This window comes from Argopecten irradians, chromosome 5 (assembly GCF_041381155.1).
Source record: "Argopecten irradians isolate NY chromosome 5, Ai_NY, whole genome shotgun sequence".
NCBI classification, from domain to species: domain Eukaryota; kingdom Metazoa; phylum Mollusca; class Bivalvia; order Pectinida; family Pectinidae; genus Argopecten; species Argopecten irradians.
The window spans coordinates 2,143,889-2,170,122 of record NC_091138.1 but is presented as its reverse complement, the minus strand read 5'-3'; the positions used below and the strand labels follow the sequence as shown (position 1 = coordinate 2,170,122).

General features: G+C 37.9%; 1 protein-coding gene across 1 annotated transcript; it reads left to right on the top strand.

Moving 5' to 3' along the window:
- Nucleotides 1-201: 201 nt before the first annotated feature.
- Nucleotides 202-25,886, top strand: LOC138324193 (uncharacterized). The gene is made up of 8 exons (XM_069269273.1): nt 202-226; nt 643-788; nt 8,386-8,566; nt 11,609-11,715; nt 15,582-15,740; nt 21,923-22,006; nt 22,599-22,811; nt 23,750-25,886. Exons 1-8 carry the CDS (start codon nt 202-204, stop codon nt 23,867-23,869), a joined length of 1,035 nt encoding a protein of 344 aa, XP_069125374.1. The 3' UTR covers nt 23,870-25,886.
- The last annotated feature ends 348 nt before the right edge of the window (nt 25,887-26,234 follow it).

Here is a 26,234-nt window from a genome sequence, read left to right as displayed (position 1 = left end):
TACATGTATTAAACTAATTGTTATGGTGTTAGCGTAGCAGATAAACAAAAGCTGGTGCCAGTTGATTTGAAGGTAGGATGATTATTTAAGGGAAGTAGCCATGATAAATAATGTAATTAGTCCACAGTAGAGATGCTATAATACAGAACCATCTGGCTGTGTTAATTAAGGTTGTAGTCGAGGTCGCGGTGATCTAATGGTATGGATGGTCGTAAGTGTTCTACAGGTAAGGAATAAATTAGTTAGTTGAAATTTGTTACCTGCGGCTATTTCTCAGAAAGTAGTGAAGGGATCTGTCTCAAATTTCATATGTAGTTTCCCCTATGTAGGTTCCCCAGAGTAGGACCCCAGTTGTGCATATTGTATTTGGAGACCAATCGGGCAACAAGATTACTGGATAGGCAGCCATATTTTATTTTGATAGTTGAAGTTTGTTGTCAGAAATACTGAATAGATCTTTCTCAAATTTTATACGTAGTATGTAGTTAAAGTTTGAAAAGCAAAGAAGAGATCCCCCTTTTCATTGTCAGACATTGATCATTCTCTGGTGGGCACATACTAGATTAGCATTTCTCGATTTTAGACAAATGCTGGCTTCAAAAGTTAAAGGGTTATACACATGTTTACCATTTCTCCTTCTAGGGAAAGAATGGCCTGATAGATTTGTTGGGATGCAGATCATTAAAGAGATACCATTTGATATAGATGCCTTGGGACCGGTTTATTCCCTACAGTTCTCCTATGATGGACTGAAGCTTGCAGTGGGATTTGGCAACGGTGCTATTAGGGTAAGAGTTCCTTTTAACTTCTAAAATCAAATTTATTTGATAAGTTCTTCATTATGACTTAATATTAATTTTCCAGCAGTTGATATCTTTAAAGAATGTTGACAGATCAGTATCCTAGCTGGTGATTTGCTATTAGAACACAGCTTTGAGATACAGCAATGTAACCTGAACAAATAAGATGGTGATAATACTAAAACAAGATCCTGACCTTAGATAATACTGTAAACAAGATCCTGACCTTAGATAATACTGAAAACAAGATCCTGACCTTAGATAATACTACAAACAAGATTCTGACCTTAGATAATACTACAAACAAGATCCTGACCTTAGATAATACTACAAACAAGATCCTGACCTTAGATAATACTACAAACAAGATCCTGACCTTAGATAATACTGTAAACAAGATCTTGACCTTAGATAATACTGAAAACAAGATCTTGACCTTAGATAATACTGAAATCAAGATCCTGACCTTAGATAATACTGTAAACAAGATCTTGACCTTAGATAATACTACAAACAAGATTCTGACCTTAGATAATACTACAAACAAGATCCTGACCTTAGATAATACTACAAACAAGATTCTGACCTTAGATAATACTACAAACAAGATCCTGACCTTAGATAATACTACAAACAAGATCCTGACCTTAGATAATACTACAAACAAGATCCTGACCTTAGATAATACTTTAAACAAGATCCTGACCTTAGATAATACTACAAACAAGATCCTGACCTTAGATAATACTACAAACAAGATCCTGACCTTAGATAATACTACAAACAAGATCCTGACCTTAGATAATACTGAAAACAAGATCCTGACCTTAGATAATACTACAAACAAGATCCTGACCTTAGATAATACTACAAACAAGATCCTGACCTTAGATAATACTGAAAACAAGATCCTGACCTTAGATAATACTACAAACAAGATCCTGACCTTAGATAATACTGTAAACAAGATCTTGACCTTAGATAATACTACAAACAAGATTCTGACCTTAGATAATACTACAATCAAGATTCTGACCTTAGATAATACTACAAACAAGATCCTGACCTTAGATAATACTACAAACAAGATCCTGACCTTAGATAATACTTTAAACAAGATCCTGACCTTAGATAATACTACAAACAAGATCCTGACCTTAGATAATACTGTAAACAAGATCCTGACCTTAGATAATACTACAAACAAGATCCTGACCTTAGATAATACTACAAACAAGATCCTGACCTTAGATAATACTGTAAACAAGATCCTGACCTTAGATAATACTGAAAACAAGATCTTGACCTTAGATAATACTACAAACAAGATCCTGACCTTAGATAATACTGTAAACAAAATCCTGACCTTAGATAATACTGAAAACAAGATCCTGACCTAAGATAATACTACAAACAAAATCCTGACCTTAGATAATACTGAAAACAAGATCCTGACCTTAGATAATACTACAAACAAGATCCTGACCTTAGATAATACTACAAACAAGATCCTGACCTTAGATAATACTGAAAACAAGATCCTGACCTTAGATAATACTACAAACAAGATCCTGACCTTAGATAATACTGTAAACAAGATCCTGACCTTAGATAATACTGAAAACAAGATCTTGACCTTAGATAATACTACAAACAAGATCCTGACCTTAGATAATACTGTAAACAAAATCCTGACCTTAGATAATACTGAAAACAAGATCCTGACCTTAGATAATACTACAAACAAGATCCTGACCTTAGATAATACTACAAACAAGATCCTGACCTTAGATAATACTGTAAACAAGATCCTGACCTTAGATAATACTGAAAACAAGATCCTGACCTTAGATAATACTACAAACAAGATCCTGACCTTAGATAATACTGTAAACAAAATTCTGACCTTAGATAATACTGAAAACAAGATCCTGACCTTAGATAATACTACAAACAAGATCCTGACCTTAGATAATACTACAAACAAGATCCTGACCTTAGATAATACTTTAAACAAGATCCTGACCTTAGATAATACTACAAACAAGATCCTGACCTTAGATAATACTACAAACAAGATCCTGACCTTAGATAATACTGAAAACAAGATCCTGACCTTAGATAATACTACAAACAAGATCCTGACCTTAGATAATACTACAAACAAGATCCTGACCTTAGATAATACTTTAAACAAGATCTTAGATAATACTACAAACAAGATCCTTTAGATAATACTACAAACAAGATCTTGACCTTAGATAATACTACAAACAAGATCCTGACCTTAGATAATACTACAAACAAGATCTTGACCTTAGATAATACTACAAACAAGATCCTGACCTTAGATAATACTGTAAACAAGATCCTGACCTTAGATAATACTGAAAACAAGATCCTGACCTTAGATAATACTACAAACAAGATCCTGACCTTAGATAATACTACAAACAAGATTCTGACCTTAGATAATACTTTAAACAAGATCCTGACCTTAGATAATACTACAAACAAGATCCTGACCTTAGATAATACTACAAACAAGATCCTGACCTTAGATAATACTACAAACAAGATCCTGACCTTAGATAATACTACAAACAAGATCTTGACCTTAGATAATACTACAAACAAGATCCTGACCTTAGATAATACTGTAAACAAGATCCTGACCTTAGATAATACTGAAAACAAGATCCTGACCTTAGATAATACTTTAAAACAAGATCCTGACCTTAGATAATACTGTAAACAAGATCCTGACCTTAGATAATACTGAAAACAAGATCCTGACCTTAGATAATACTACAAACAAGATCCTGACCTTAGATAATACTTTAAACAAGATCCTGACCTTAGATAATACTGTAAACAAGATCCTGACCTTAGATAATACTGAAAACAAGATCCTGACCTTAGATAATACTACAAACAAGATCTTGACCTTAGATAATACTACAAACAAGATTCTGACCTTAGATAATACTACAAACAAGATCCTGACCTTAGATAATACTACAAACAAGATCCTGACCTTAGATAATACTACAAACAAGATCCTGACCTTAGATAATACTGTAAACAAGATCCTGACCTTAGATAATACTACAAACAAGATCCTGACCTTAGATAATACTTCAAACAAGATCTTTGATAATACTACAAACATAATACTGTAAACAAGATCTTGACCTTAGATAATACTGAAAACAAGATCCTCACCTTAGATAATACTACAAACAAGATCCTGACCTTAGATAATACTGTAAACAAGATCCTGACCTTAGATAATACTGTAAACAAGATCCTGACCTTAGATAATACTACAAACAAGATCCTGACCTTAGATAATACTACAAACAAGATCCTGACCTTAGATAATACTACAAACAAGATCCTGACCTTAGATAATACTACAAACAAGATTCTGACCTTAGATAATACTACAAACAAGATCCTGACCTTAGATAATACTACAAACAAGATCTGACAGATAATACTACAAACAAGATCCTGACCTTAGATAATACTACAAACAAGATCCTGACCTTAGATAATACTACAAACAAGATCCTGACCTTAGATAATACTACAAACAAGATCCTGACCTTAGATAATACTAGAAAAACAAGATCCTGACTTATAACAAACAAGATCCTGACCTTAGATAATACTAAAAACAAGATCCTGACCTTAGATAATACTACAAACAAGATCCTGACCTTAGATAATACTACAAACAAGATCCTGACCTTTTAGAATACTACAAACAAGATCCTGACCTTAGATAAATACTGTAAACAAGATCCTGACCTTAGATAATACTTAGTAAACAAGATCCTGACCTTAGATAATACTATCTGAAACAAGATCCTGACCTTAGATAATACTACAAACAAGATCCTGACCTTAGATAATACTACAAACAAGATCCTGACCTTAGATAATACTACAAACAAGATCCTGACCTTAGATAATACTACAAACAAGATCCTGAAGATAATACTTCAAACAAGATCCTGACCTTAGATAATACTACAAACAAGATCCTGACCTTAGATAATACTACAAACAAGATCCTGACCTTAGATAATACTTCAAACAAGATCTTTGATAATACTACAAACAAGATCTTAGATAATACTATATACAAGATCCTGACCTTAGATAATACTACAAACAAGATCTTGACCTTAGATAATACTACAAACAAGATCCTGACCTTAGATAATACTACAAACAAGATCCTGACCTTAGATAATACAACAAACAAGATCCTGACCTGACTAGATAATACTACAAACAAGATCCTGACCTTAGATAATACTATTACAAGATCCTGATCTTAGATAATACTACAAAAGATCAAGATCTTAGATAATACTTCAAACAAGATCTTTGATAATACTACAAACAAGATCTTAGATAATACTATATACAAGATCCTGACCTTAGATAATACTACAAACAAGATCTTGACCTTAGATAATACTACAAACAAGATCTGACCTTAGATAATACTACAAACAAGATCTTAGATAATACTACAAAACAAGATCCTGACCTTAGATAATACTACAAACAAGATCCTGACCTTAGATAATACTACAAACAAGATCTTAGATAATACTACAAACAAGATCCTTAGATAATACTATAAACAAGATCTTAGATAATACTACAAACAAGATCTTAGATAATACTACAAACAAGATCCTGACCTTAGATAATACTACAAACAAGATCTTAGATAATACTACAAACAAGATCTTAGATAATACTATAAACAAGATCTTAGATAATACTACAAACAAGATCTTAGATATTATACTAGATAATACAAAACAAGATCTTAGATATAATTACTTATTACTAAAACAAATCCTATATACATGATCCCTTAATACTATAAACACTTATATAATACTTCAAACAAGATCCTGACCTTAGATAATACTAAACAAATCCTGAAGAATACTACAAACAAGATCCTGACCTTATATAATACTTCAAACAAGATCCTGACCTTAGATAATACTGTAAACAAGATCTTAGATAATACTGTAAACAAGATGATAATCTGTTAATTAATAACCCCACACATTAGTGGAGTAGTTTTAAGGTGAAGGATTATAACCACTATAATATCAGTCTTAAGTACATGTTGACAGTTGATATGTCAGATTTAATTACCACTGAGGATTACATTGTAGACATTGCTAAGTTATTAATGTCCACAAATCAAAGTCATGAAAATCTAAAATATTACACCAGCCTTATGGGTATTCAAGACAAAACTTGAAAATAAAAAGATGTGTAATCCATACATAAATCCTACTACCTTCAATACAAAATGTTAAAAAATATATAGGGTCAGAAATCCATGCTGGAGACGACATGGTTGCTTTTGAAATCAATTGTAGTAAAAACAATATTACATCATTTGCGTGATTTATTGATTTTTCAATGAGAGCCTTATTGGCCACTGAAGATTCCTTTACTGGTAACTCCACCAGCATCATTAAACAAGCATTCCTAGTCTTACCTTCAAAATATAGTGGCCCTTTCTGCTTTATTTGATGTGGAAGGATCCAATATAGAACTGAGGGATTAATGATTTTTTAGCCTTGTTTTTATTGATTTTATCCACATTTGATTATTCTGAAGCATGCAATATATCATTCCTAAGTGTCTTGTGCCTAATTCATTGGCACTATTAATTAGAGCTATTTTATTTACATATGGATCTTGTGTGTAAAGGAGTTTTCTAAAACAAACTTGTATTGATTACTGTGTTACAGTTATACCACTCCAAGACTGTGATATAACAAACTTGTATTGATTACTGTGTTACAGTTATACCACTCCAACACTGTGATATAACAAACTTGTATTGATTACTGTGTTACAGTTATACCACTCCAACACTGTGATATAACAAACTTGTATTGATTACTGTGTTACAGTTATACCACTCCAAGACTGTGATATAACAAACTTGTATTGATTACTGTGTTACAGTTATACCACTCCAAGACTGTGATATAACAAACTTGTATTGATTACTGTGTTACAGTTATACCACTCCAAGACTGTGATATAACAAACTTGTATTGATTACTGTGTAACAGTTATACCACTCCAAGACTGTGATATAACAAACTTGTATTGATTACTGTGTTACAGTTATACCACTCCAAGACTGTGATATAACAAACTTGTATTGATTACTGTGTTACAGTTATACCACTCCAAACTGTGATATAACAAACTTGTATTGATTACTGTGTTACAGTTATACCACTCCAAGACTGTGATATAACAAACTTGTATTGATTACTGTGTTACAGTTATACCCACTCCAAGACTGTGATATAACAAACTTGTATTGATTACTGTGTTACAGTTATACCACTCCAAGACTGTGATATAACAAACTTGTATTGATTACTGTGTAACAGTTATACCACTCCAAGACTGTGATATAACAAACTTGTATTGATTACTGTGTAACAGTTATACCACTCCAACACTGTGATATAACAAACTTGTATTGATTACTGTGTTACAGTTATACCACTCCAACACTGTGATATAACAAACTTGTATTGATTACTGTGTTACAGTTATACCACTCCAAGACTGTGATATAACAAACTTGTATTGATTACTGTGTAACAGTTATACCACTCCAACACTGTGATATAACAAACTTGTATTGATTACTGTGTTACAGTTATACCACTCCAAGACTGTGATATAACAAACTTGTATTGATTACTGTGTAACAGTTATACCACTCCAAGACTGTGATATAACAAACTTGTATTGATTACTGTGTAACAGTTATACCACTCCAAGACTGTGATATATAACAAACTTGTATTGATTACTGTGTAACAGTTATACCACTCCAAGACTGTGATATAACAAACTTGTATTGATTACTGTGTTACAGTTATACCACTCCAAGACTGTGATATAACAAACTTGTATTGATTACTGTGTTACAGTTATACCACTCCAACACTGTGATATAACAAACTTGTATTGATTACTGTGTTACAGTTATACCACTCCAAGACTGTGATATAACAAACTTGTATTGATTACTGTGTTACAGTTATACCACTCCAACAATAGAACTGTGATATAACAAACTTTGTATTGATTACTGTGTTACAGTTATACCACTCCAACACTGTGATATAACAAACTTGTATTGATTACTGTGTTACAGTTATACCACTCCAACACTGTGATATAACAAACTTGTATTGATTACTGTGTTACAGTTATACCACTCCAAGACTGTGATATAACAAACTTGTATTGATTACTGTGTTACAGTTATACCACTCCAACACTGTGATATAACAAACTTGTATTGATTACTGTGTAACAGTTATACCACTCCAAGACTGTGTCCAAGACTGTGATATAACAAACTTGTATTGATTACTGTGTTACAGTTATACCACTCCAAGACTGTGATATAACAAACTTGTATTGATTACTGTGTTACAGTTATACCACTCCAACACTGTGATATAACAAACTTGTATTGATTACTGTGTTACAGTTATACCACTCCAACAATGGTGAAATGGACAAAGAATTACGACAAGCTCGGTACGGTGGACTTCAGATCATGTGTATGAGGTTTCACCCTAAGAAACAACACATCCTTCTTGCCTGTTCAGCTGAAGGCAAAGTGTTCGAATGTGACACCAAGGAGTGCATGGTCGCTGAAAAGATCTTTGGTCAGTCTCACTAGCATCCATATCAACATTAATATCTATACATAAATACGGATCTACCACTGACCATTATGTTTACTATAAACTAATGAAACTGACTTTTCTCGCAAAGAAACCACAGAACCAAATGATAAACATAGACGACAATGTTAGTGTTTGCCATTGTCCAGGTTAAATGGAGTTTTTAAGTCTGATATTTTAGTGCTGAATTTTAAGGTCATTTCTTACATTTGCAAATAGAATATTTTAAAGATCTCCCTAAATGTTTACTTGGGGCTGTCATCTTGCATTGAATTCCATACCAAAAAGTTCAACATTTTCAATAAATTGTATATTTATCTCCTCCTAAAACAGACTAGAAAGAATCCTAAAATTTCTTAACACATTTGACATATACAGGAATTATCCAACCCATGTGTTAAAGCCACACTATACGTAAATATCAAAGAAAAGTCAAGTTAGATTTGACGCCGATATTGCTAGTATTTGTAGATGTAGTTGAAATTAAGTGAGATCAAAGAATATTTATAATGATTTCTTAATAACTTTGGTACAGCAGTTGTTGATAGTCGATACTTGTAAACATGCCTTCATTATAAACTGGTCACCATAGAAGTGAAGATTATGGGTGAACGGTAGTGGGAAAGCTCATAACCCGTTCTCAGAAGAGCTTGGACAGACGTTACGTAGATACGGTAGTCACAAAAAAAATGGCATGACCTTCTCGGCAACGACGTTACAATGTCAACTAACTTTGGTTTGTTTGACTAAATGGGGTCCACCTAGCAATGTTCAATATCTATTTGATTTTTATGAAAAGTTTCGAAACATTATTTCTCATCTTGACTTCGATTTAGTCCTGTCTCTGCATGATTTACAACAGGATTTTTTCACCATTTTTCTAAATCATGAAAAAAAAAATAAGACGTATACAGATATTGGGACTTTAAAGTTATAAAACTGATGCAACCTAAATAAGTCAAAGAGTAACCTCTTTGTGAAATCTTCTGCCCAGAGAAGAATATCTCTATTATTGTTTAGGATCTTTGGTACCCCAAGGCTTCGTTACAGAATTGCATCCAAGTTGTTAGTCACCTGTTTGATTTTTAGCTGATGTTGGAATCTTTCCGCCATCTTGAAAACACATTTTGAACTTTTTCTCAAGTTCTACCAATGCGATTTGGCTGAAACTTGCATGAAATGATCCTGACATGGTCCCGACAAAGTGCTGTTGTTTTTCGGGTCGATCTGAAATCCAAGATGACCGCCACAGTCAGCATCTTGAAAACACATTTTGAACCTCTTCTCAAGTTCTACCGGTGGGATTTGGCTGAAACTTGCATGAAATGATCCTGACATGGTCCCGACAAAGTGTTGTTATTTTTTGGGTCGTTCTGAAATCCAAGATGGCCGCCACAGCCGCCATCTTGAAAACACATTTTGAAATTCTTCTCAAGTTCTACCAGTTCGATTTGGCTTAAACTTGCATGAAAGGATTCTGACATGGTCCCGACAAAGTGATGTTATTTTTCGGGTCGATCTGAAATCCAAGATGGCCACCACAGCCGCCATTTTGAAAACACATTTTGAACTTCTTCTCAAGTTCTACCAGTGTGATTTGGCTGAAACTTGCATGAAATGATCCTGACATGGTCCCGACAAAGTGATGTTATTTTTCGGGTCGATCTGAAATCCAAGATGGCCACCACAGCCGCCATTTTGAAAACACATTTTGAACTTCTTCTCAAGTTCTACCAGTGTGATTTGGCTGAAACTTGCATGAAATGATCCTGACATGGTTCTGACAAAGTGTTGTTATTTTTCGGATCGAGTCGAAATCCAAGATGGCCGCCACAGCCGCCATCTTGAAATCAAATTTTGAACTTCTTCTCAAGTTCTACAAGTGCGATTTGGCTGAAACTTGCATGAAATGATCCTGACATGGTCAAGACAAAGTGTTGTTATTTTTCGGGTCGATCCGAAATCCAAGATGGCCGCCACAGGCGCCATCTTGAAATCATATTTTGAACTTCTTCTCAAGTTCAACCGGTGCGATTTGGCTGAAACTTGAATGAAATGATCCTGACATGGTCCCGACAAAGTGTTGTTATTTTTTGGGTAGATCTGAAATCCAAGATGGCCGCCTCAGCCGCCATCTTGAAAACACATTTTGAACTTCTTCTCAAGTTCTTCTGGTGCGATTTAGCTGAAACTTGCACGAAATGATCCTGACATGGTCCAGACAAAGTGTTGTTATTTTTCGGGGCAATCTGAAATCCAAGATAGCCGCCAACGCCGCCATCTTGAAAACACATTTTGAACTTCTTCTCAAGTTCTACCGGTGCGATTTGACTGAAACTTGCATGAAATGATTCTGATATGGTCCTGACAAAATGTTGTTATTTTTCAGGTCGATCCAAAATCCAAGATGGCAACCACAGCCGCCATCTTGGAATCACATTTTGAATTTCTTCCCAAGTTCTGGCTAAAACCTGCATGAAATGATCCTGACATGGTCCCGACAAATTATTGTTACATCTCTTGTTGATCCTAAATCGAAGATGGCTACCATGGCACTATATCTAATTAATTTCCTATATGTTAAGGCCCTTGGGCCTCTTGTTTGAAATAAAATTTGTTGGAAGAATTTGAAAATGATCCTGACATGGTCCTGATAAAGTGACACCTTATATTATTAATTTTACTATTACCATGGTAGTCAGATGACCGTTAAGGCCCTTTGGGCCTCTTGTTAGCTGATGTTGGAATCTTTCTGGAATGTAGTCACCAGTTTGATTATTAGCTGATGTTGGAATCTCCCTTGAATGTAGTCACCAGTTTGATTATTAGCTGATGTTGGAATCTCCCTTGAATGTAGTCACCAGTTTGATTTTGAGCTGATGTTGGAATCTTTCTGGAATGTAGTCGCCAGTTTGATTTTGAGCTGATGTTGGAATCTTTCTGGAATGTCAGATAATGAAGTACTATAATGATGCAATAGAAGTATTAAATTATCATAAAATAGTAGTATTTCTTTTATTACAGAAAAGGGAAATGAGATCAATTGTCTGGATTTTAACAGTGATGCTGACTTGTTTGCTACTGGAGGAAAGGATCTGGCAATACGTATATATAAGACCAAAAATTATGAGGTATGAATCTGGCAATGTGCATACATGTACGTAAGGTAAAGACATATGTGGTATGAATCTGGCAATGTGTATACATGTACATAAGGTAAAGACATATGTGGTATGAATCTGGCAATGTGTATACATGAACATAAGGTAAAGACATATGTGGTATGAATCTGGCAATGTGTATACATGAACATAAGGTAAAGACATATGTGGTATGAATCTGGCAATGTGCATACATGTACGTAAGGTAAAGACATATGTGGTATGAATCTGGCAATGTGTGTATACATGTACATAAGGTAAAGACATATGTGTTATGAATCTGGCAATGTGTATACATGTGAACATAAGGTAAAGACATATGTGGTATGAATCTGGCAATGTGTATACATGAACATAAGGTAAAGACATATGTGGTATGAATCTGGCAATGTGTATACATGTACATAAGGTAAAGACATATGTGGTATGAATCTGGCAATACGTATACATGTACATAAGGTAAAGACATATGTGGTATGTCAATCTAGTTATATGTATATACAGTTTTTAAAGACAAAACATATATTTATTTATCACACCTCGGAGAAATGTTCCCAAATGATTGGTGGAGAGCCTTCACCTTGTGACTCCCTATCATTTTACAGGGGGTCTGTAAATTTTATTATGGTGCAATATGGCAGCTCTCGCCCTCGCTTCAAAATTTAAACACATTCTCTTCAACTAAATATACCACTTCATTACCGTAAAAGTATATATTACTTGCTAATGTTTGTGTAAAAAATAACTTTAAACCTTTAAATACTTCAAATTAAATGAAATTTATTTTTAGGTCATCTGACCCAAAGGGTCAGGATGACCTATAGTCGTCATGTTTCGTCCATTGTTGTCCGCTGTGCGCCTTGCGTTAACTTTTCACATTTTGAACTTCTTCTCAAGTTCTAACGGTGCGATTTGGCTGAAACTTGCATGAAATGATCCTGACATGGTCCTGACAAAGTGTTGTTATTTTTCGGGTCGATCTGAAATCCAAGATGGCCGCCACAGCCGCCATCTTGAAAACACATTTTAAACTTCTTCTCAAGTTCCACCGGTGCGATTTGACTGAAACTTGCATGAAATGATCCTGACATGGTCCCGACAAAGTGTTGCTATTTTTCGGGTCGATCCAAAATCCAAGATGGCCGCCACAACCGCCATCTTGAAAACACATTTTGAACTTCTTTTCAAGTTCTACAAGTGCGATTTGGCTGAAACTTGCATGAAATGATCCTGACATGGTCCTGACAAAAGTGTTGTTATTTTTCGGGTCGATCTGAAATCCAAGATGGCCGCCACAGCCGCCATCTTGAAAACACATTTTAAACTTCTTCTCAAGTTCCACCGGTGCGATTTGACTGAAACTTGCATGAAATGATCCTGACATGGTCCCGACAAAGTGTTGCTATTTTTCGGGTCGATCCAAAATCCAAGATGGCCGCCACAACCGCCATCTTGAAAACACATTTTGAACTTCTTTTCAAGTTCTACAAGTGCGATTTTGGCTGGAAACTTGCATGAAATTGATCCCTGACATGGTCCCGGACAAACGTGTTGTGTTTTTTTCGGGTCGATCTGAAACATCCAAAGTAGAGCCGCCACAGTCAGCATCTTGAAAAACACATTTTTAACCTCTTCTCACAGTTAATTTTCTACCGGTGACAGATTTGGCTGAAAACACTTGCATGAAATGATCCCTGACATGGTCCCGACAAAAGTTTATTGTTACATCTCTTGTTGATCCCAAATCGAAAATGGCTACCATGACACTATATCTAATTTAATTTCCTATATGTTGAGGCCCTTGGGCCTCTTGTTTGAAATAAAAAAGTTTATTGAAAGAAATTGAAAAATGATCCTGACATGATCCTGACAAAGTCAAGTGACACCATATATATAAATTTTACTATGTGTCAAGGTAGTCAGATGACCGTTAAGGCCCTTTGGGCCTCTTGTTAGCTCACCTGGGCCGAAGGACCGAGGTGAGCTTATGGGATACCGTGGCGTCCCTTGGCCGTTAACAATCGACCTCTTCTCCATAACCGCTGGTCGGATTTCAACAAAATTTGAATGGTAGCATCCTTATGGACTACTAACTGAAAATTGTACAAATGATGCGGCTGACCCCCCAGGGGCCTCAGGGGCGGGGTCAAAAGGGGTTAATTTAGGTATTTCCATATAAACGACTTCTTCTCTGAAATAAGCATTGGATAGCACCCATAATACAATGGTAGCATCCTTATAGGGTGGGGATTCAAATTTGTGCATATGATGGGGCTGACCCCCCGGGGGCCTGAGGGGCGGGGTCAAAGGGGTCAATTTTGCTATTTCCACATAAACGACTTCTCTGAAACTAAGCATGGGATAGCACCCATAATGCAATGATAGCATCCTTATAAGGTGGGGATTCAAAATTGTCCAAATGATGAGACTGCCAACCCCGGGGGCCTGAGGGGCGGGGTCAAAAGGGGTCAATTTGGCTATTTCCATATAAACGACTTCTTCTCTGAAACTAAGCATGGGATAGCACCCATAATGCAATGGTAGCATCCTTTTAAGGTGGGGATTCAAAATTGTACAAATGATTGGGCTGACCCCCTGAGGACATGAGGGGCGGGGTCAAAGGGGTAAATTTTGCTGTTTCCACATAAACGACTTCTCTGAAAACTAAGCATGGGATACCACACAATGCAATGGTAGCATCCTTATAAGGTGGGGATTTAAAAATTGTGCAAATGATCCTCTATGCCTGTATGGGGGGTCGGTAACTGTCTATATAACTAATAATATAATAAATAAATGTTGAATATCCTTGTGATGGAATTTAAATAGAAAAAACTAAACTAAAAAAATCTGCGATCGATCTCTAATGATTTCCCAGCTGCCGCTGTTCTTCAGGGGATGTTTATTCTAATAACTATATTATAAGTAATAATATTTATAAATGTAGGAGGTATAAATCTGGTATAATAATATGTATATATGTATATGTAACCCTGGTCAATACTAGCCGCAATATATCGCTCGGCTAGAGAGAACTTTTCTTTAGCTCGATCGGTTGAGCGTCAGACTAGTAATCCAGAGGTCCTGAGTTCGATCCCTGGCAGAGGCAGGTATTAAATTTATTGTAAATCCTGCACCCTGTTGCATTGGCGCCCATGTAGGGACTCGGGAATGATAACTTCACGATACCTGCGGAGGAATCGTTGTGACCCCTGGAAACTCGTGGAGGAGTTCATTCCTGGAGGGGGAGTATGTAACCCTGGTTAATACTAGCCGCAATATATCGCTTGGCTAGAGAGAACTTCTCTTAAGCTCGATCGGTTGAACGTCAGACTAGTAATCCAGAGGTCCTGAGTTTGATCCCTGGCAGAGGCAGGTACATTAAATTTATTGTAAATCCTGCACCCTGTTACATATATATAAGGTCAAAAGATATGAAGAACACATCTACAAAGCCAAGACCTATGAGTTACAAATCTGGCAATATGTATACATAAAGACAAGACATATGCAGTACATTGTGTCACTTTTAGTAGTTCCATCTGAAAGATAATTATAAAATGAGTACAATTTGTGTTCACTTGCATTTGGACTTGAAAGTGATTTATAAATAGGGTATTAGTTATGAATCTGGTCACAAGATCTATGGGATACTGAAAGTTTCCGTTTTTGTTGGGTTTTTTTTTTATGTTTCTTTTTTTAATTTTTAATCTTTAAAATGCTTTAAAATGCGATGGTGTGTTAGCCATTATAATAATTTTATAAACTGAATCAACCTGTTATTCATTTGTTACTATTGATAACTACCCTATATAATGATTCTTGTTGTGTTACAGCTGTATAACACATTTGATGGATACAGCATTGAAAAAACTCCTACTGACAGTGAAAGTTCTGGCTGTGACTCTGGCTGTGACTCGAGAGTTTTTGCTCTGAAGTTCCACCCAGACAAAGCTAATATTTTTATCACCGGTGGCTGGGGCTACCACCTTAAGGTAAGTGCTGTCCTGTACCTCACCAAGCTTTAATCTTTAGCTGGGGCTACCACCTTAAGGTAAGTGCTGTCCTGTACCTCACCAAGCTTCAATCTTTAGCTATGGCTACCACCTTAAGGTAAGTGCTGTCCTGTACCTCACCAAGCTTCAATCTTTAGCTATGGCTACCACCTTAAGGTAAGTGCTGTCCTGTACCTCACCAAGCTTCAATCTTTAGCTGGGGCTACCACCTTAAGGTAAGTGCTGTCCTGTACCTCACCAAGCTTCAATCTTTAGCTATGGCTACCACCTTAAGGTAAGTGCTGTCCTGTACCTCACCAAGCTTCAATCTTTAGCTGGGGCTACCACCTTAAGGTAAGTGCTGTCCTGTACCTCACCAAGCTTCAATCTTTAGTTGGGGCTACCACCTTAAGGTAAGTGCTGTCCTGTACCTCAACAAGCTTCAATCTTTAGCTGGGGCTACCACCTTAAGGTAAGTGTTGTCCTGTACCTCACCAAGCTTCAATCTTTAGCTGGGGCTACCACCTTAAGGTGAGTGCTGTCCTGTACCTCACCAAGCTTCAATCTTTAGCTGGGGCTACCACCTTAAGGTGAGTGTTGTCCTGTACCTCACCAAGCTTCAATCTTTAGCTGGGGCTACCACCTTAAGGTAAGTGCTGTCCTGTACCTCACCAAGCTTCAATCTTTAGCTGGGGCTACCACCTTAAGGTAAGTGCTGTCCTGTACCTCACCAAGCTTCAATCTTTAGCTGGGGCTACCACCTTAAGGTAAGTGCTGTCCTGTACCTCACCAAGCTTCAATCTGTAGCTATGGCTACCACCTTAAGGTAAGTGCTGTCCTGTACCTCACCAAGCTTCAATCTTTAGCTGGGGCTACCACCTTAAGGTAAGTGTTGTCCTGTACCTCACCAAGCTTCAATCTTTAGCTGGGGCTACCACCTTAAGGTAAGTGCTGTCCTGTACCTCACCAAGCTTCAATCTTTAGCTGGGGCTACCACCTTAAGGTAAGTGTTGTCCTGTACATCACCAAGCTTCAATCTTTAGCTATGGCTACCACCTTAAGGTGAGTGCTGTCCTGTACCTCACCAAGCTTCAATCTTTAGCTGGGGCTACCACCTTAAGGTAAGGGCTGTCCTGTACTTCACCAAGCTTTAATCTTTAGCTGGGGCTACCACCTTAAGGTAAGGACTGTCCTGTACCTCACCAAGCTTCAATCTTTAGCTATGGCTACCACCTTAAGGTGAGGGCTGTCCTGTACCTTACCAAGCTTCAATCTTTAGCTGGGGCTACCACCTTAAGGTGAGTGCTGTCCTGTACCTCACCAAGCTTCAATCTCTAGCTGGGGCTACCACCTTAAGGTAAGGACTGTCCTGTACCTCACCAAGAAGCTTCAATCTTTAGCTGGGGCTACCACCTTAAGGTAAGTGCTGTCCTGTACCTCACCAAGCTTCAATCTTTAGCTGGGGCTACCACCTTAAGGTGAGTGCTGTCCTGTACCTCACCAAGCTTCAATCTTTAGCTGGGGCTACCACCTTAAGGTGAGTGCTGTCCTGTACCTCACCAAGCTTCAATCTTTAGCTGGGGCTACCACCTTAAGGTAAGTGCTGTCCTGTACCTCACCAAGCTTCAATCTTTAGCTGGGGCTACCACCTTAAGGTAAGTGCTGTCCTGTACCTTACCAAGCTTCAATCTTTAGCTGGGGCTACCACCTTAAGGTGAGTGCTGTCCTGTTCCTCACCAAGCTTCAATCTTTAGCTGGGGCTACCACCTTAAGGTAAGGACTGTCCTGTACCTCACCAAGCTTCAATCTTTAGCTATGGCTACCACCTTAAGGTGAGGGCTGTCCTGTACCTTACCAAGCTTCAATCTTTAGCTGGGCCTACCACCTTAAGGTAAGTGCTGTCCTGTACCTCACCAAGCTTCAATTTTTAGCTGGGCCTACCACCTTAAGGTAAGTGCTGTCCTGTACCTCACCAAGCTTTAATCTTTAGCTATGGCTACCACCTTAAGGTAAGTGCTGTCCTGTACCTCACCAAGCTTCAATCTTTAGCTATGGCTACCACCTTAAGGTAAGTGCTGTCCTGTACCTCACCAAGCTTCAATCTTTAGCTATGGCCACCACCTTAAGGTAAGGACTGTCCTGTACCTCACCAAGCTTCAATCTTTAGCTGGGGCTACCACCTTAAGGTAAGTGCTGTCCTGTACCTCACCAAGCTTTAATCTTTAGCTGGGGCTACCACCTTAAGGTAAGTGCTGTCCTGTACCTCACCAAGCTTCAATCTTTAGCTGGGGCTACCACCTTAAGGTAAGTGCTGTCCTGTACCTCACCAAGCTTCAATCTTTAGCTATGGCTACCACCTTAAGGTAAGTGCTGTCCTGTACCTCACCAAGCTTCAATCTTTAGCTGGGGCTACCACCTTAAGGTAAGTGCTGTCCTGTACCTCACCAAGCTTCAATCTTTAGCTGGGGCTACCACCTTAAGGTAAGTGCTGTCCTGTACCTCACCAAGCTTCAATCTTTAGCTGGGGCTACCACCTTAAGGTAAGGACTGTCCTGTACTTCACCAAGCTTTAATCTTTAGCTATGTCTACCACCTTAAGGTAAGTGCTGTCCTGTACCTCACCAAGCTTCAATCTTTAGCTGGGGCTACCACCTTAAGGTAAGGACTGTCCTGTACTTCACCAAGCTTTAATCTTTAGCTATGGCTACCACCTTAAGGTAAGGGCTGTCCTGTACCTCACCAAGCTTCAATCTTTAGCTATGGCTACCACCTTAAGGTAGATTTACTAACCATTTCATTGAAGTATTTAGTATTTTAGTCCATCTATGGTGGATTGTGGTTACTTTAGTGCCAGTGTTTTGTGGGTATTGTCAGAATTGGTGGAGATGCCGATGAATTTGGCTTTGTAGCTGCACAGTGGTTCGGATTGAGGTTTGGACTGAATCTTTTTTGGTCCTCCACATTGGCTTTTCTTTTCAGTTATCAGTACAAGCCATGTCTGGGACATTACTGCCCTGAGCAGGCCTGGTTTGACACATGCTTGACATTGATACTGTCACCTGGTGTCTTTGCACGAGTGATCTGTGCATGGTTGGACACAACAATGTCCGAACTTTCAGCTATCCTCCTAGCATAAGGGAAGGAGACACCACAGGTATATTTGACCTACAATACCCTCCTCTCTCGAGTCCAGACAGGACAGGCTCAAGCTGACACAGCGTGATCATCAATGTATTTGATAGAGTGTAAGTTGACAGTGTCACAGTTGTCTCAATCATCGTGACCTTCCTGGCCGCCATTGACAGACCATCTTTTGTCTACATTTGGTCTCATGATGGCTGTACCTCTGGCAGTTATAGCACCTCAACAACAATAATAATCATAATAGACTTTTTTTAGAGTCGATAACACTTTGAGTCAGAGACTTGTCTTCCAAGTGGTCAACATGAAAGTATACAATATTTACAACAAATGGATTAGAAATGTAGACTGAAACGATATATATGTGGGTATCTAATGATAATGATCTGAGGCAATGACGGCGACGAAAATGTGACGATAAAAGTATTCTGTAGGGATCGGAATTCCACTTTTTGGGGTCATAATCTGTGCAGAGTTTTTGTTTGGTTGTTTGCGGATGTTTTTAATTTGCTTTTTAGCTCACCTGGCCCGAAGGGCCGGTGAGCTTATGTCATGGCGCGGCGTCCGTCGTCCGTCGTCCGTCGTCCGTCCGTCGTCCGTGCCGTCCGTCAACATTTCCTATAAATCGCTACTTGTCCTAGAGTTCTGCATGGATTGTAACCAAATTTGGCCACAAACATCCTTGGGGGAGGGGGAACAGAACTTGTATAAATTTTGGCTCTGACCCCCCGGGGCAGGAGGGGTGGGGCCCAATAGGGGAAATAGAGGTAAATCCTTTAAATCGCTACTAGTCATAGAGTTGTGCATGGATTGGAACCTAATTTGGCCACAAACATCCTTGGGGGAAGGGGAACAGAACTTGTATAAATTTTGGCTCTGGCCCCCCAGGGGCAGGAGGGGCAGGGCCCAATAGAGGAAATAGAGGTAAATCCTTTAAATCGCTACTAGTCATAGAGTTCTGAATGAAATGTAACCAAATTTGGCCACAAACATCCTTGGGGGAGGGGGAACAGAACTTGTATAAATTTTGGCTCTGACCCCCTTGGGCAGGAGGGGCGGGGCCCAATAGGGGAAATAGAGGTAAATCCTTTAAATCGCTGCTAGTCATAGAGTTCTGCATGGATTGGAACCTAATTTGGCCACAAACATCCTCTGGGGAAGGGGAACAGAACTTGTATAAATTTTGGCTCTGACCCCCCGGGGGCAGGAGGGGTGGGGCCCAATAGGGGAAATAGAGGTAAATCCTTTAAATCGCTACTTGTCCTAGAGTTTGGCATGGATTGTAACCAAAATCAGCCACAAACATCCTTGGGGGAAGGGGAACAGAACTTGTATAAATTTTGGCTCTGGTCCCCCCGGGGGCAGGAGGGGCAGGGCCCAATAGGGGAAATAGAAGGTAAATTCTTTAAATCGCTACTTGTCCTAGAGTTCTGCATGGATTGTAACCAAATTTGGCCACAAACATCCTTGGGGGAGGGGGAACAGAACTTGTATAAATTTTGGCTCTGACCCCCCGGGGGCAGGAGGGGCGGGGGCCCAATAGGGGAAATAGAGGTAAATCCTTTAAATCGCTACTTGTCCTAGAGTTTAACATGGATTGTAACCAAAATCAGCCACAAACATCCTTGGGGGAAGGGGAACAGAACTTGTATAAATTTTGGCTCTGGTCCCGGGGGGCAGGAGGGGCGGGGCCCAATAGGGGAAATAGAAGGTAAATTCTTTAAATCGCTACTAGTCATAGAGTTCTGTATGGATTGTTTGGCTTTTCTTTTCAGTTATCAGTACAAGCCATGTCTGGGACATTACTGCCCTGAGCAGGCCTGGTTTTGACACATGCTTGACATTGATACTGTCACCTGGTGTCTTTGCACGAGTGATCTGTGCATGGTTGGACACAACAATGTCCGAACTTTCAGCTATCCTCCTAGCATAAGGGAAGGAGACACCACAGGTATATTTGACCTACAATACCCTCCTCTCTCGAGTCCAGACAGGACAGGCTCAAGCTGACACAGCGTGATCATCAATGTATTTGATAGAGTGTAAGTTGACAGTGTCACAGTTGTCTCAATCATCGTGACCTTCCTGGCCGCCATTGACAGACCATCTTTTGTCTACATTTGGTCTCATGATGGCTGTAGCTCTGGCAGTTATAGCACCTCAACAACAATAATAATCATAATAGACTTTTTTTAGAGTCGATAACACTTTGAGTCAGAGACTTGTCTTCCAAGTGGTCAACATTGGAAAGTATACAATATTTACAACAAATGGATTAGAAATGTAGACTGAAACGATATATATGTGGGTATCTAATGATAATGATCTGAGGCAATGACGGCGACGAAAATGTGACGATAAAAGTATGCTGTAGGGATCGGAATTCCACTTTTTGGGGTCATAATCTGTGCAGAGTTTTTGTTTGGTTGTTTGCGGATGTTTTTAATTTGCTTTTTTTAAAACAGGATCATTTTGAAATCAAGTCAATTTAAACTAAACGCGTGATTGACCCTAATTAAGCCACTGCCTTCATGGAAATCTTAATATCTGTCTGCAGCAAGGACTCAGCATGACTACATAGCCGTTTGATATTGATTGACACATTAATCCTGAGCTAGTGGGATGCGTTTATTAGACTAATTTAGTGTTTATACATCATTGTTTCATTTTGAATCAGATTTCATTATCTATTAAGTTCCATGGGCCTCTTGTTTCTTGTTACATGTATTGCACAACCCACCCATTGACTATTTGAAACTCTTGTGCCATGAATACCCAAATAGCAGTCTCCGAAACATTAATACCTCTCCATGAAATCTTGTGCCCAAAAGGGGATTTCCAGAAATCTATTTTTGGTATGAGTCTGCGGTCCCTTGCAGTCCTACTGTAAAGGCTCGTGTGCTTTTTGTTATTGATTTTCTGTAAATTCTCCAGAAAAAAGGTGATGTTAGATATATCAAAAAATTTGAAAATCTGAAAACTGGGTATATTTCAAACATAGAGATCATATTGTATAAATATTGTTTTTATCATTGTTTCAGGTTTGGGACCTTGACCGGCAGAACGACGGTGTATGTCGTACAATCCATGGCCCACATATCTGTGGAGACAGTCTGGATATCAGGGTAAATCATTATACATAATTATTTACAGTTACTGTGTGCTGTTAATTACTTAGTCTCAGTTGACCTGTTATAATTGCTTCTTGTTTATGATGGTTTACAATCTATTGATTAGGCCACCTGACCATAGGTCATGGCGACCTATTGCGATAGTCTTTTGTCCATCGTCGTCAATTAATATTTCCTTATGAACACGATAACTTGAGAACATATGAACCGATCTTAAGGAAACTTTGTATGTAAACTAATATTGTAAAGGTCTCATATGATTTTGAAAATCAGCTTGATTTAATTGTTACTTAAAGAGTTATTACCCTTTGCAATAAAAATTATTATGGACCTTGTGAACACGATAACTTGACTAAATATGCACTCAGCTTAATAAAACGTGGTATGTAGACAAACATTAGAAAGATCTCGCATGAGTTTGAAAATTGGGTTGATTAGACTGTAACATGAGTAAATAATGCACAGAGCTTTGTATATAGACTAACACTGTAAGGTACAGTCAAATCAGTGTTAGTCTTTATACAAAGCTCTGCATTATTTACTCAAGTTATAGTCGAAATTTCTAATGTGTTTTTATTCGTTGCAGGGATTTGAGATACTGACAGGGTCATGGACGAAGAATGACACACTCCAGATATGGGATTACTCTGAGGGCAAATTGAAGAAAAGTGTTAAATTTGAACTTGGTGGTCATGACGGAGGGTATCTATACTGCGCCCAATTTTGTGACAATGGTGTGGTGATGGCTGCCGGTAGTGGCACTAATAGCTGCGAGGCTATCGACACAAACACACAGCAGGTAATACGCACTCAGTAACACTTTCTTTATGTAATTTGTAACTTTATTGATGCAGCATGTTTGGTTATTAGGTCATTTGACCCAAAGGCTTCGTCCGTCGCCATGCGCCCTGCACCGCCTGTAATTTTTTCATTTAAACGACTTCTCAAAAAATGAAAGGCTAGGGTACTCATTCTGGATAGCAAAGAGGCCTAGAGACCTGATATTGGGTCTGTAGCATGCTGGGATGAAGGGCTACTAAGTTTGTTTTAATGAATGATATTGACCTTCATTCAAGGTCACAGGGGTCAAATGAAGGGACACCAAGTTTATTCAACAAATGACCATTACCTATTTCATATTCAACTAACGTGTTACTTGTATTGCTTATATTAATTGTTAACCACTACGTTATACTGTGGCTGTTGTTTTGTGCCATGAGTCAGATGACCGTTAAGGCCCATGGGCCTCTTGTTATATCTCTTTGTTTTCAAAAATATCAGGAAACAGACTAAGTCAACGTTAATGTAATCCACATATGATTAGGTTTATTATATGAAGGACTACCAAGATTGTTCAAATTGACGACCCTGACATTAATATTCATTCAATTTCGCTGGGCTCGTTCAGGCTTAAACGACTTGTTAATAACTAAGATGCCCTGGCGTGTACTGATATTGGGCCCGAAGCATGCTTGGATGAAGGACTACTAAGTTTGTTCAAATATGCTAAAATCTATTAACAACTTAATGTGCATTTCATTTCAATATATATATTGTAAAAACAGGCAAATGGCCCATTGGTGTGAATACCCATGCATGTTCATGATAAATAGATTAGAGGGTGAATGCCCCCCTCCCCATACATGTAAATGTAATTGTAATGATGGAGACGTCTTGCTATGTTTGCCTAAACGAATACCATGTCATAAAATAAAGATATTTGTGTCTATTTTACAGGTTTTAGGAGAGGTGAAGTTTAACAAGGCGGTAATAGCGATGGACACAGTAGACGGGGGTCGTTTGTTTGCCTGTGGTGGGGAAGACAAGAAGTTTGTTTTAGGTGGACTTGTAGGTTAACAAACACTTTGTTGTACATAATCGGTACAAGTAATGGATACGGCTTACATGTATAACAATGTTTTTTTAGAGTAAGTTACATCATCAGGGTACTTCCTATGTCATACACTGGCGAGTTATATTTCTATCGCTTGGACCTTGTATTATAATTAACTACCATTAAATGTACAAAATGTCATTTAATTATTGTACAGTACATACACAGCTCACTATACCAATGTATGAAGTTTGTGATATATGAAATATTTCTATATAAAATGATCCGCCCATTAAGCCAAATTACACCTTTACTATTCATAAGTGTCCTTTAGATTGTGGCCTCCACGGGAAAGGGAGAGCACTGTGTATAAAGTGTGGGAGGATTTTGTACTTACATGTGTTTATCATTGTTTCATGTTTAATTGTGTTATCTAAACATTCCGTCCATCAATATTATGTCCTCAGCTAAAACTTCAAAAGTTTTACCTACACAGATGATCATTTCAAATGTCTTCAATAATTTCTTTCTAAAAGAAAATTTATATATTCATTTAAAAATCATGGGCTAGATTAGTGTTTATTGTTTCCAAAAGTAATTTCTCTTAATTATCTCCTAAATATTACTGGTAATAACTACGAACACATGAAGAACACTTGAAGTTGACTGACGAACACATGAAGACACACTTGAAGTTGACTGACGAACACATGAAGCACACTTGAAGTTGACTGACGAACACATGAAGCACACTTGAAGTTGACTGACGAATACATGAAGAACACTTGAAGTTGACTGACGAACACATGAGAAGTTGACTGACGAACACATGAGAAGTTGACTGACGAACACATGAAGCACACTTGAAGTTGACTGACGAACACATGAAGCACACTTGAAGTTAACTGACGAACACATGAAGAACACTTGAAGTTGACTGACGAATACATGAAGAACACTTGAAGTTGACTGACGAATACATGAAGCACATAAGAAGTTGACTGACAAACACATGAGAAGCTGACTGACGAACACATGAGAAGTTGACTGACGAACACATGAAGAAGTTGACTGACGAACACACTTGAAGTTGACTGACGAACACATGAAGCACACTTGAAGTTGACTGACGAACACATGAAGCACACTTGAAGTTGACTGACGAACACATGAAGCACACTTGAAGTTGACTGACGAACACATGAAGCACACTTGAAGTTGACTGACGAACACATGAAGCACACTTGAAGTTGACTGACAAACACATGAAGCACACTTGAAGTTGACTGACGAACACATGAAGCACACTTGAAGTTTGCAGCAAGCTACAGCTTCATCTGCATTCCAAAAAAAAAATCATATTATATCATCCAAAATTTTACAGTTTATATTTTATGTTTAGCAATGAGCTACCATAGATTGTTTTGTGTTGACGACTAATTTCTACATGTATGATATTGTTTTAAGTAGAATAAAAATCAAATCCTTTTGTATAAAGGTTGAGTGATATTGATGCAGTTGTGGTCCCTTTAGTTACATGTAACTTGGCTGACTTTATTTGTCTAGGATTATACATACAAAGCCTTGGCATCTTAGTTATATGTGTTTAGTACCATCTTAACATCTTTAAACTGGTTGACATCTGCTGTATGTCATAAAGCATATAAAAGATAAGTACTATTTCAATATATATCGTCACATATTATTTAATTATTCTTAGTTTTGCCAATCTGATGAATAAAATCGAACTTTATTGCATGCAACTAAATCTCAAGAAACATGTACTTGTATAAAAGAAACGTCAAAGCAATATAGAAATTAATGATGAACATGTTTTACCACTAGGATTACTTATCATGATCTCTCGATGTAAGGGGTTCAGATCCCAAATAACGTTAGTACAATGGACATAACTGTGTTACAAGCGGAAGCATCTGATTGGGATTGCTGATATGATGATTGGGTTTATATTCTGTCATAACACTTAACAATAAGATCTGATTTAGATATGCATAAACCCAATAAAAATTACTTTAAACATTGAGTTTTACTCTATTTTATTATCAGGTCGTCAGCTCACAACAACGTTCGACGTACACCGCCCGCGGTCCGTGAACATTTCACATTTTAAATTCTTCTCAAGCCCACCTGTGAGATTGACCTGAAACGTTACTAGAATGGGAACAGTAGATGTTTCTGACCAATTCGACCTAAGATTGCGGCCACTACTGCTGCCATCTGAAATACAGCTTTGAAATATCTTCACTTCTAACGCTACAATGACGTTGCAAAATGCTAGGGATGTTAACAAGGAATCCGATGGCCTTAATGGTCATTTGACTACCTCTACATGTAACGTACTGGTACCGAAAATTACATTTATCAATG

Bases quoted from the DNA above. Each gene is read 5' to 3' on its own strand.
- LOC138324193 (XM_069269273.1), top strand. From the start codon at position 202: ATGGATGGTCGTAAGTGTTCTACAG. The intron at 11,716-15,581 runs GTATGAATCTGG...GTTGTGTTACAG, and splicing joins ATAAGACCAAAAATTATGAG to CTGTATAACACATTTGATGG. The intron at 22,007-22,598 runs GTAAATCATTAT...TATTCGTTGCAG, and splicing joins GAGACAGTCTGGATATCAGG to GGATTTGAGATACTGACAGG.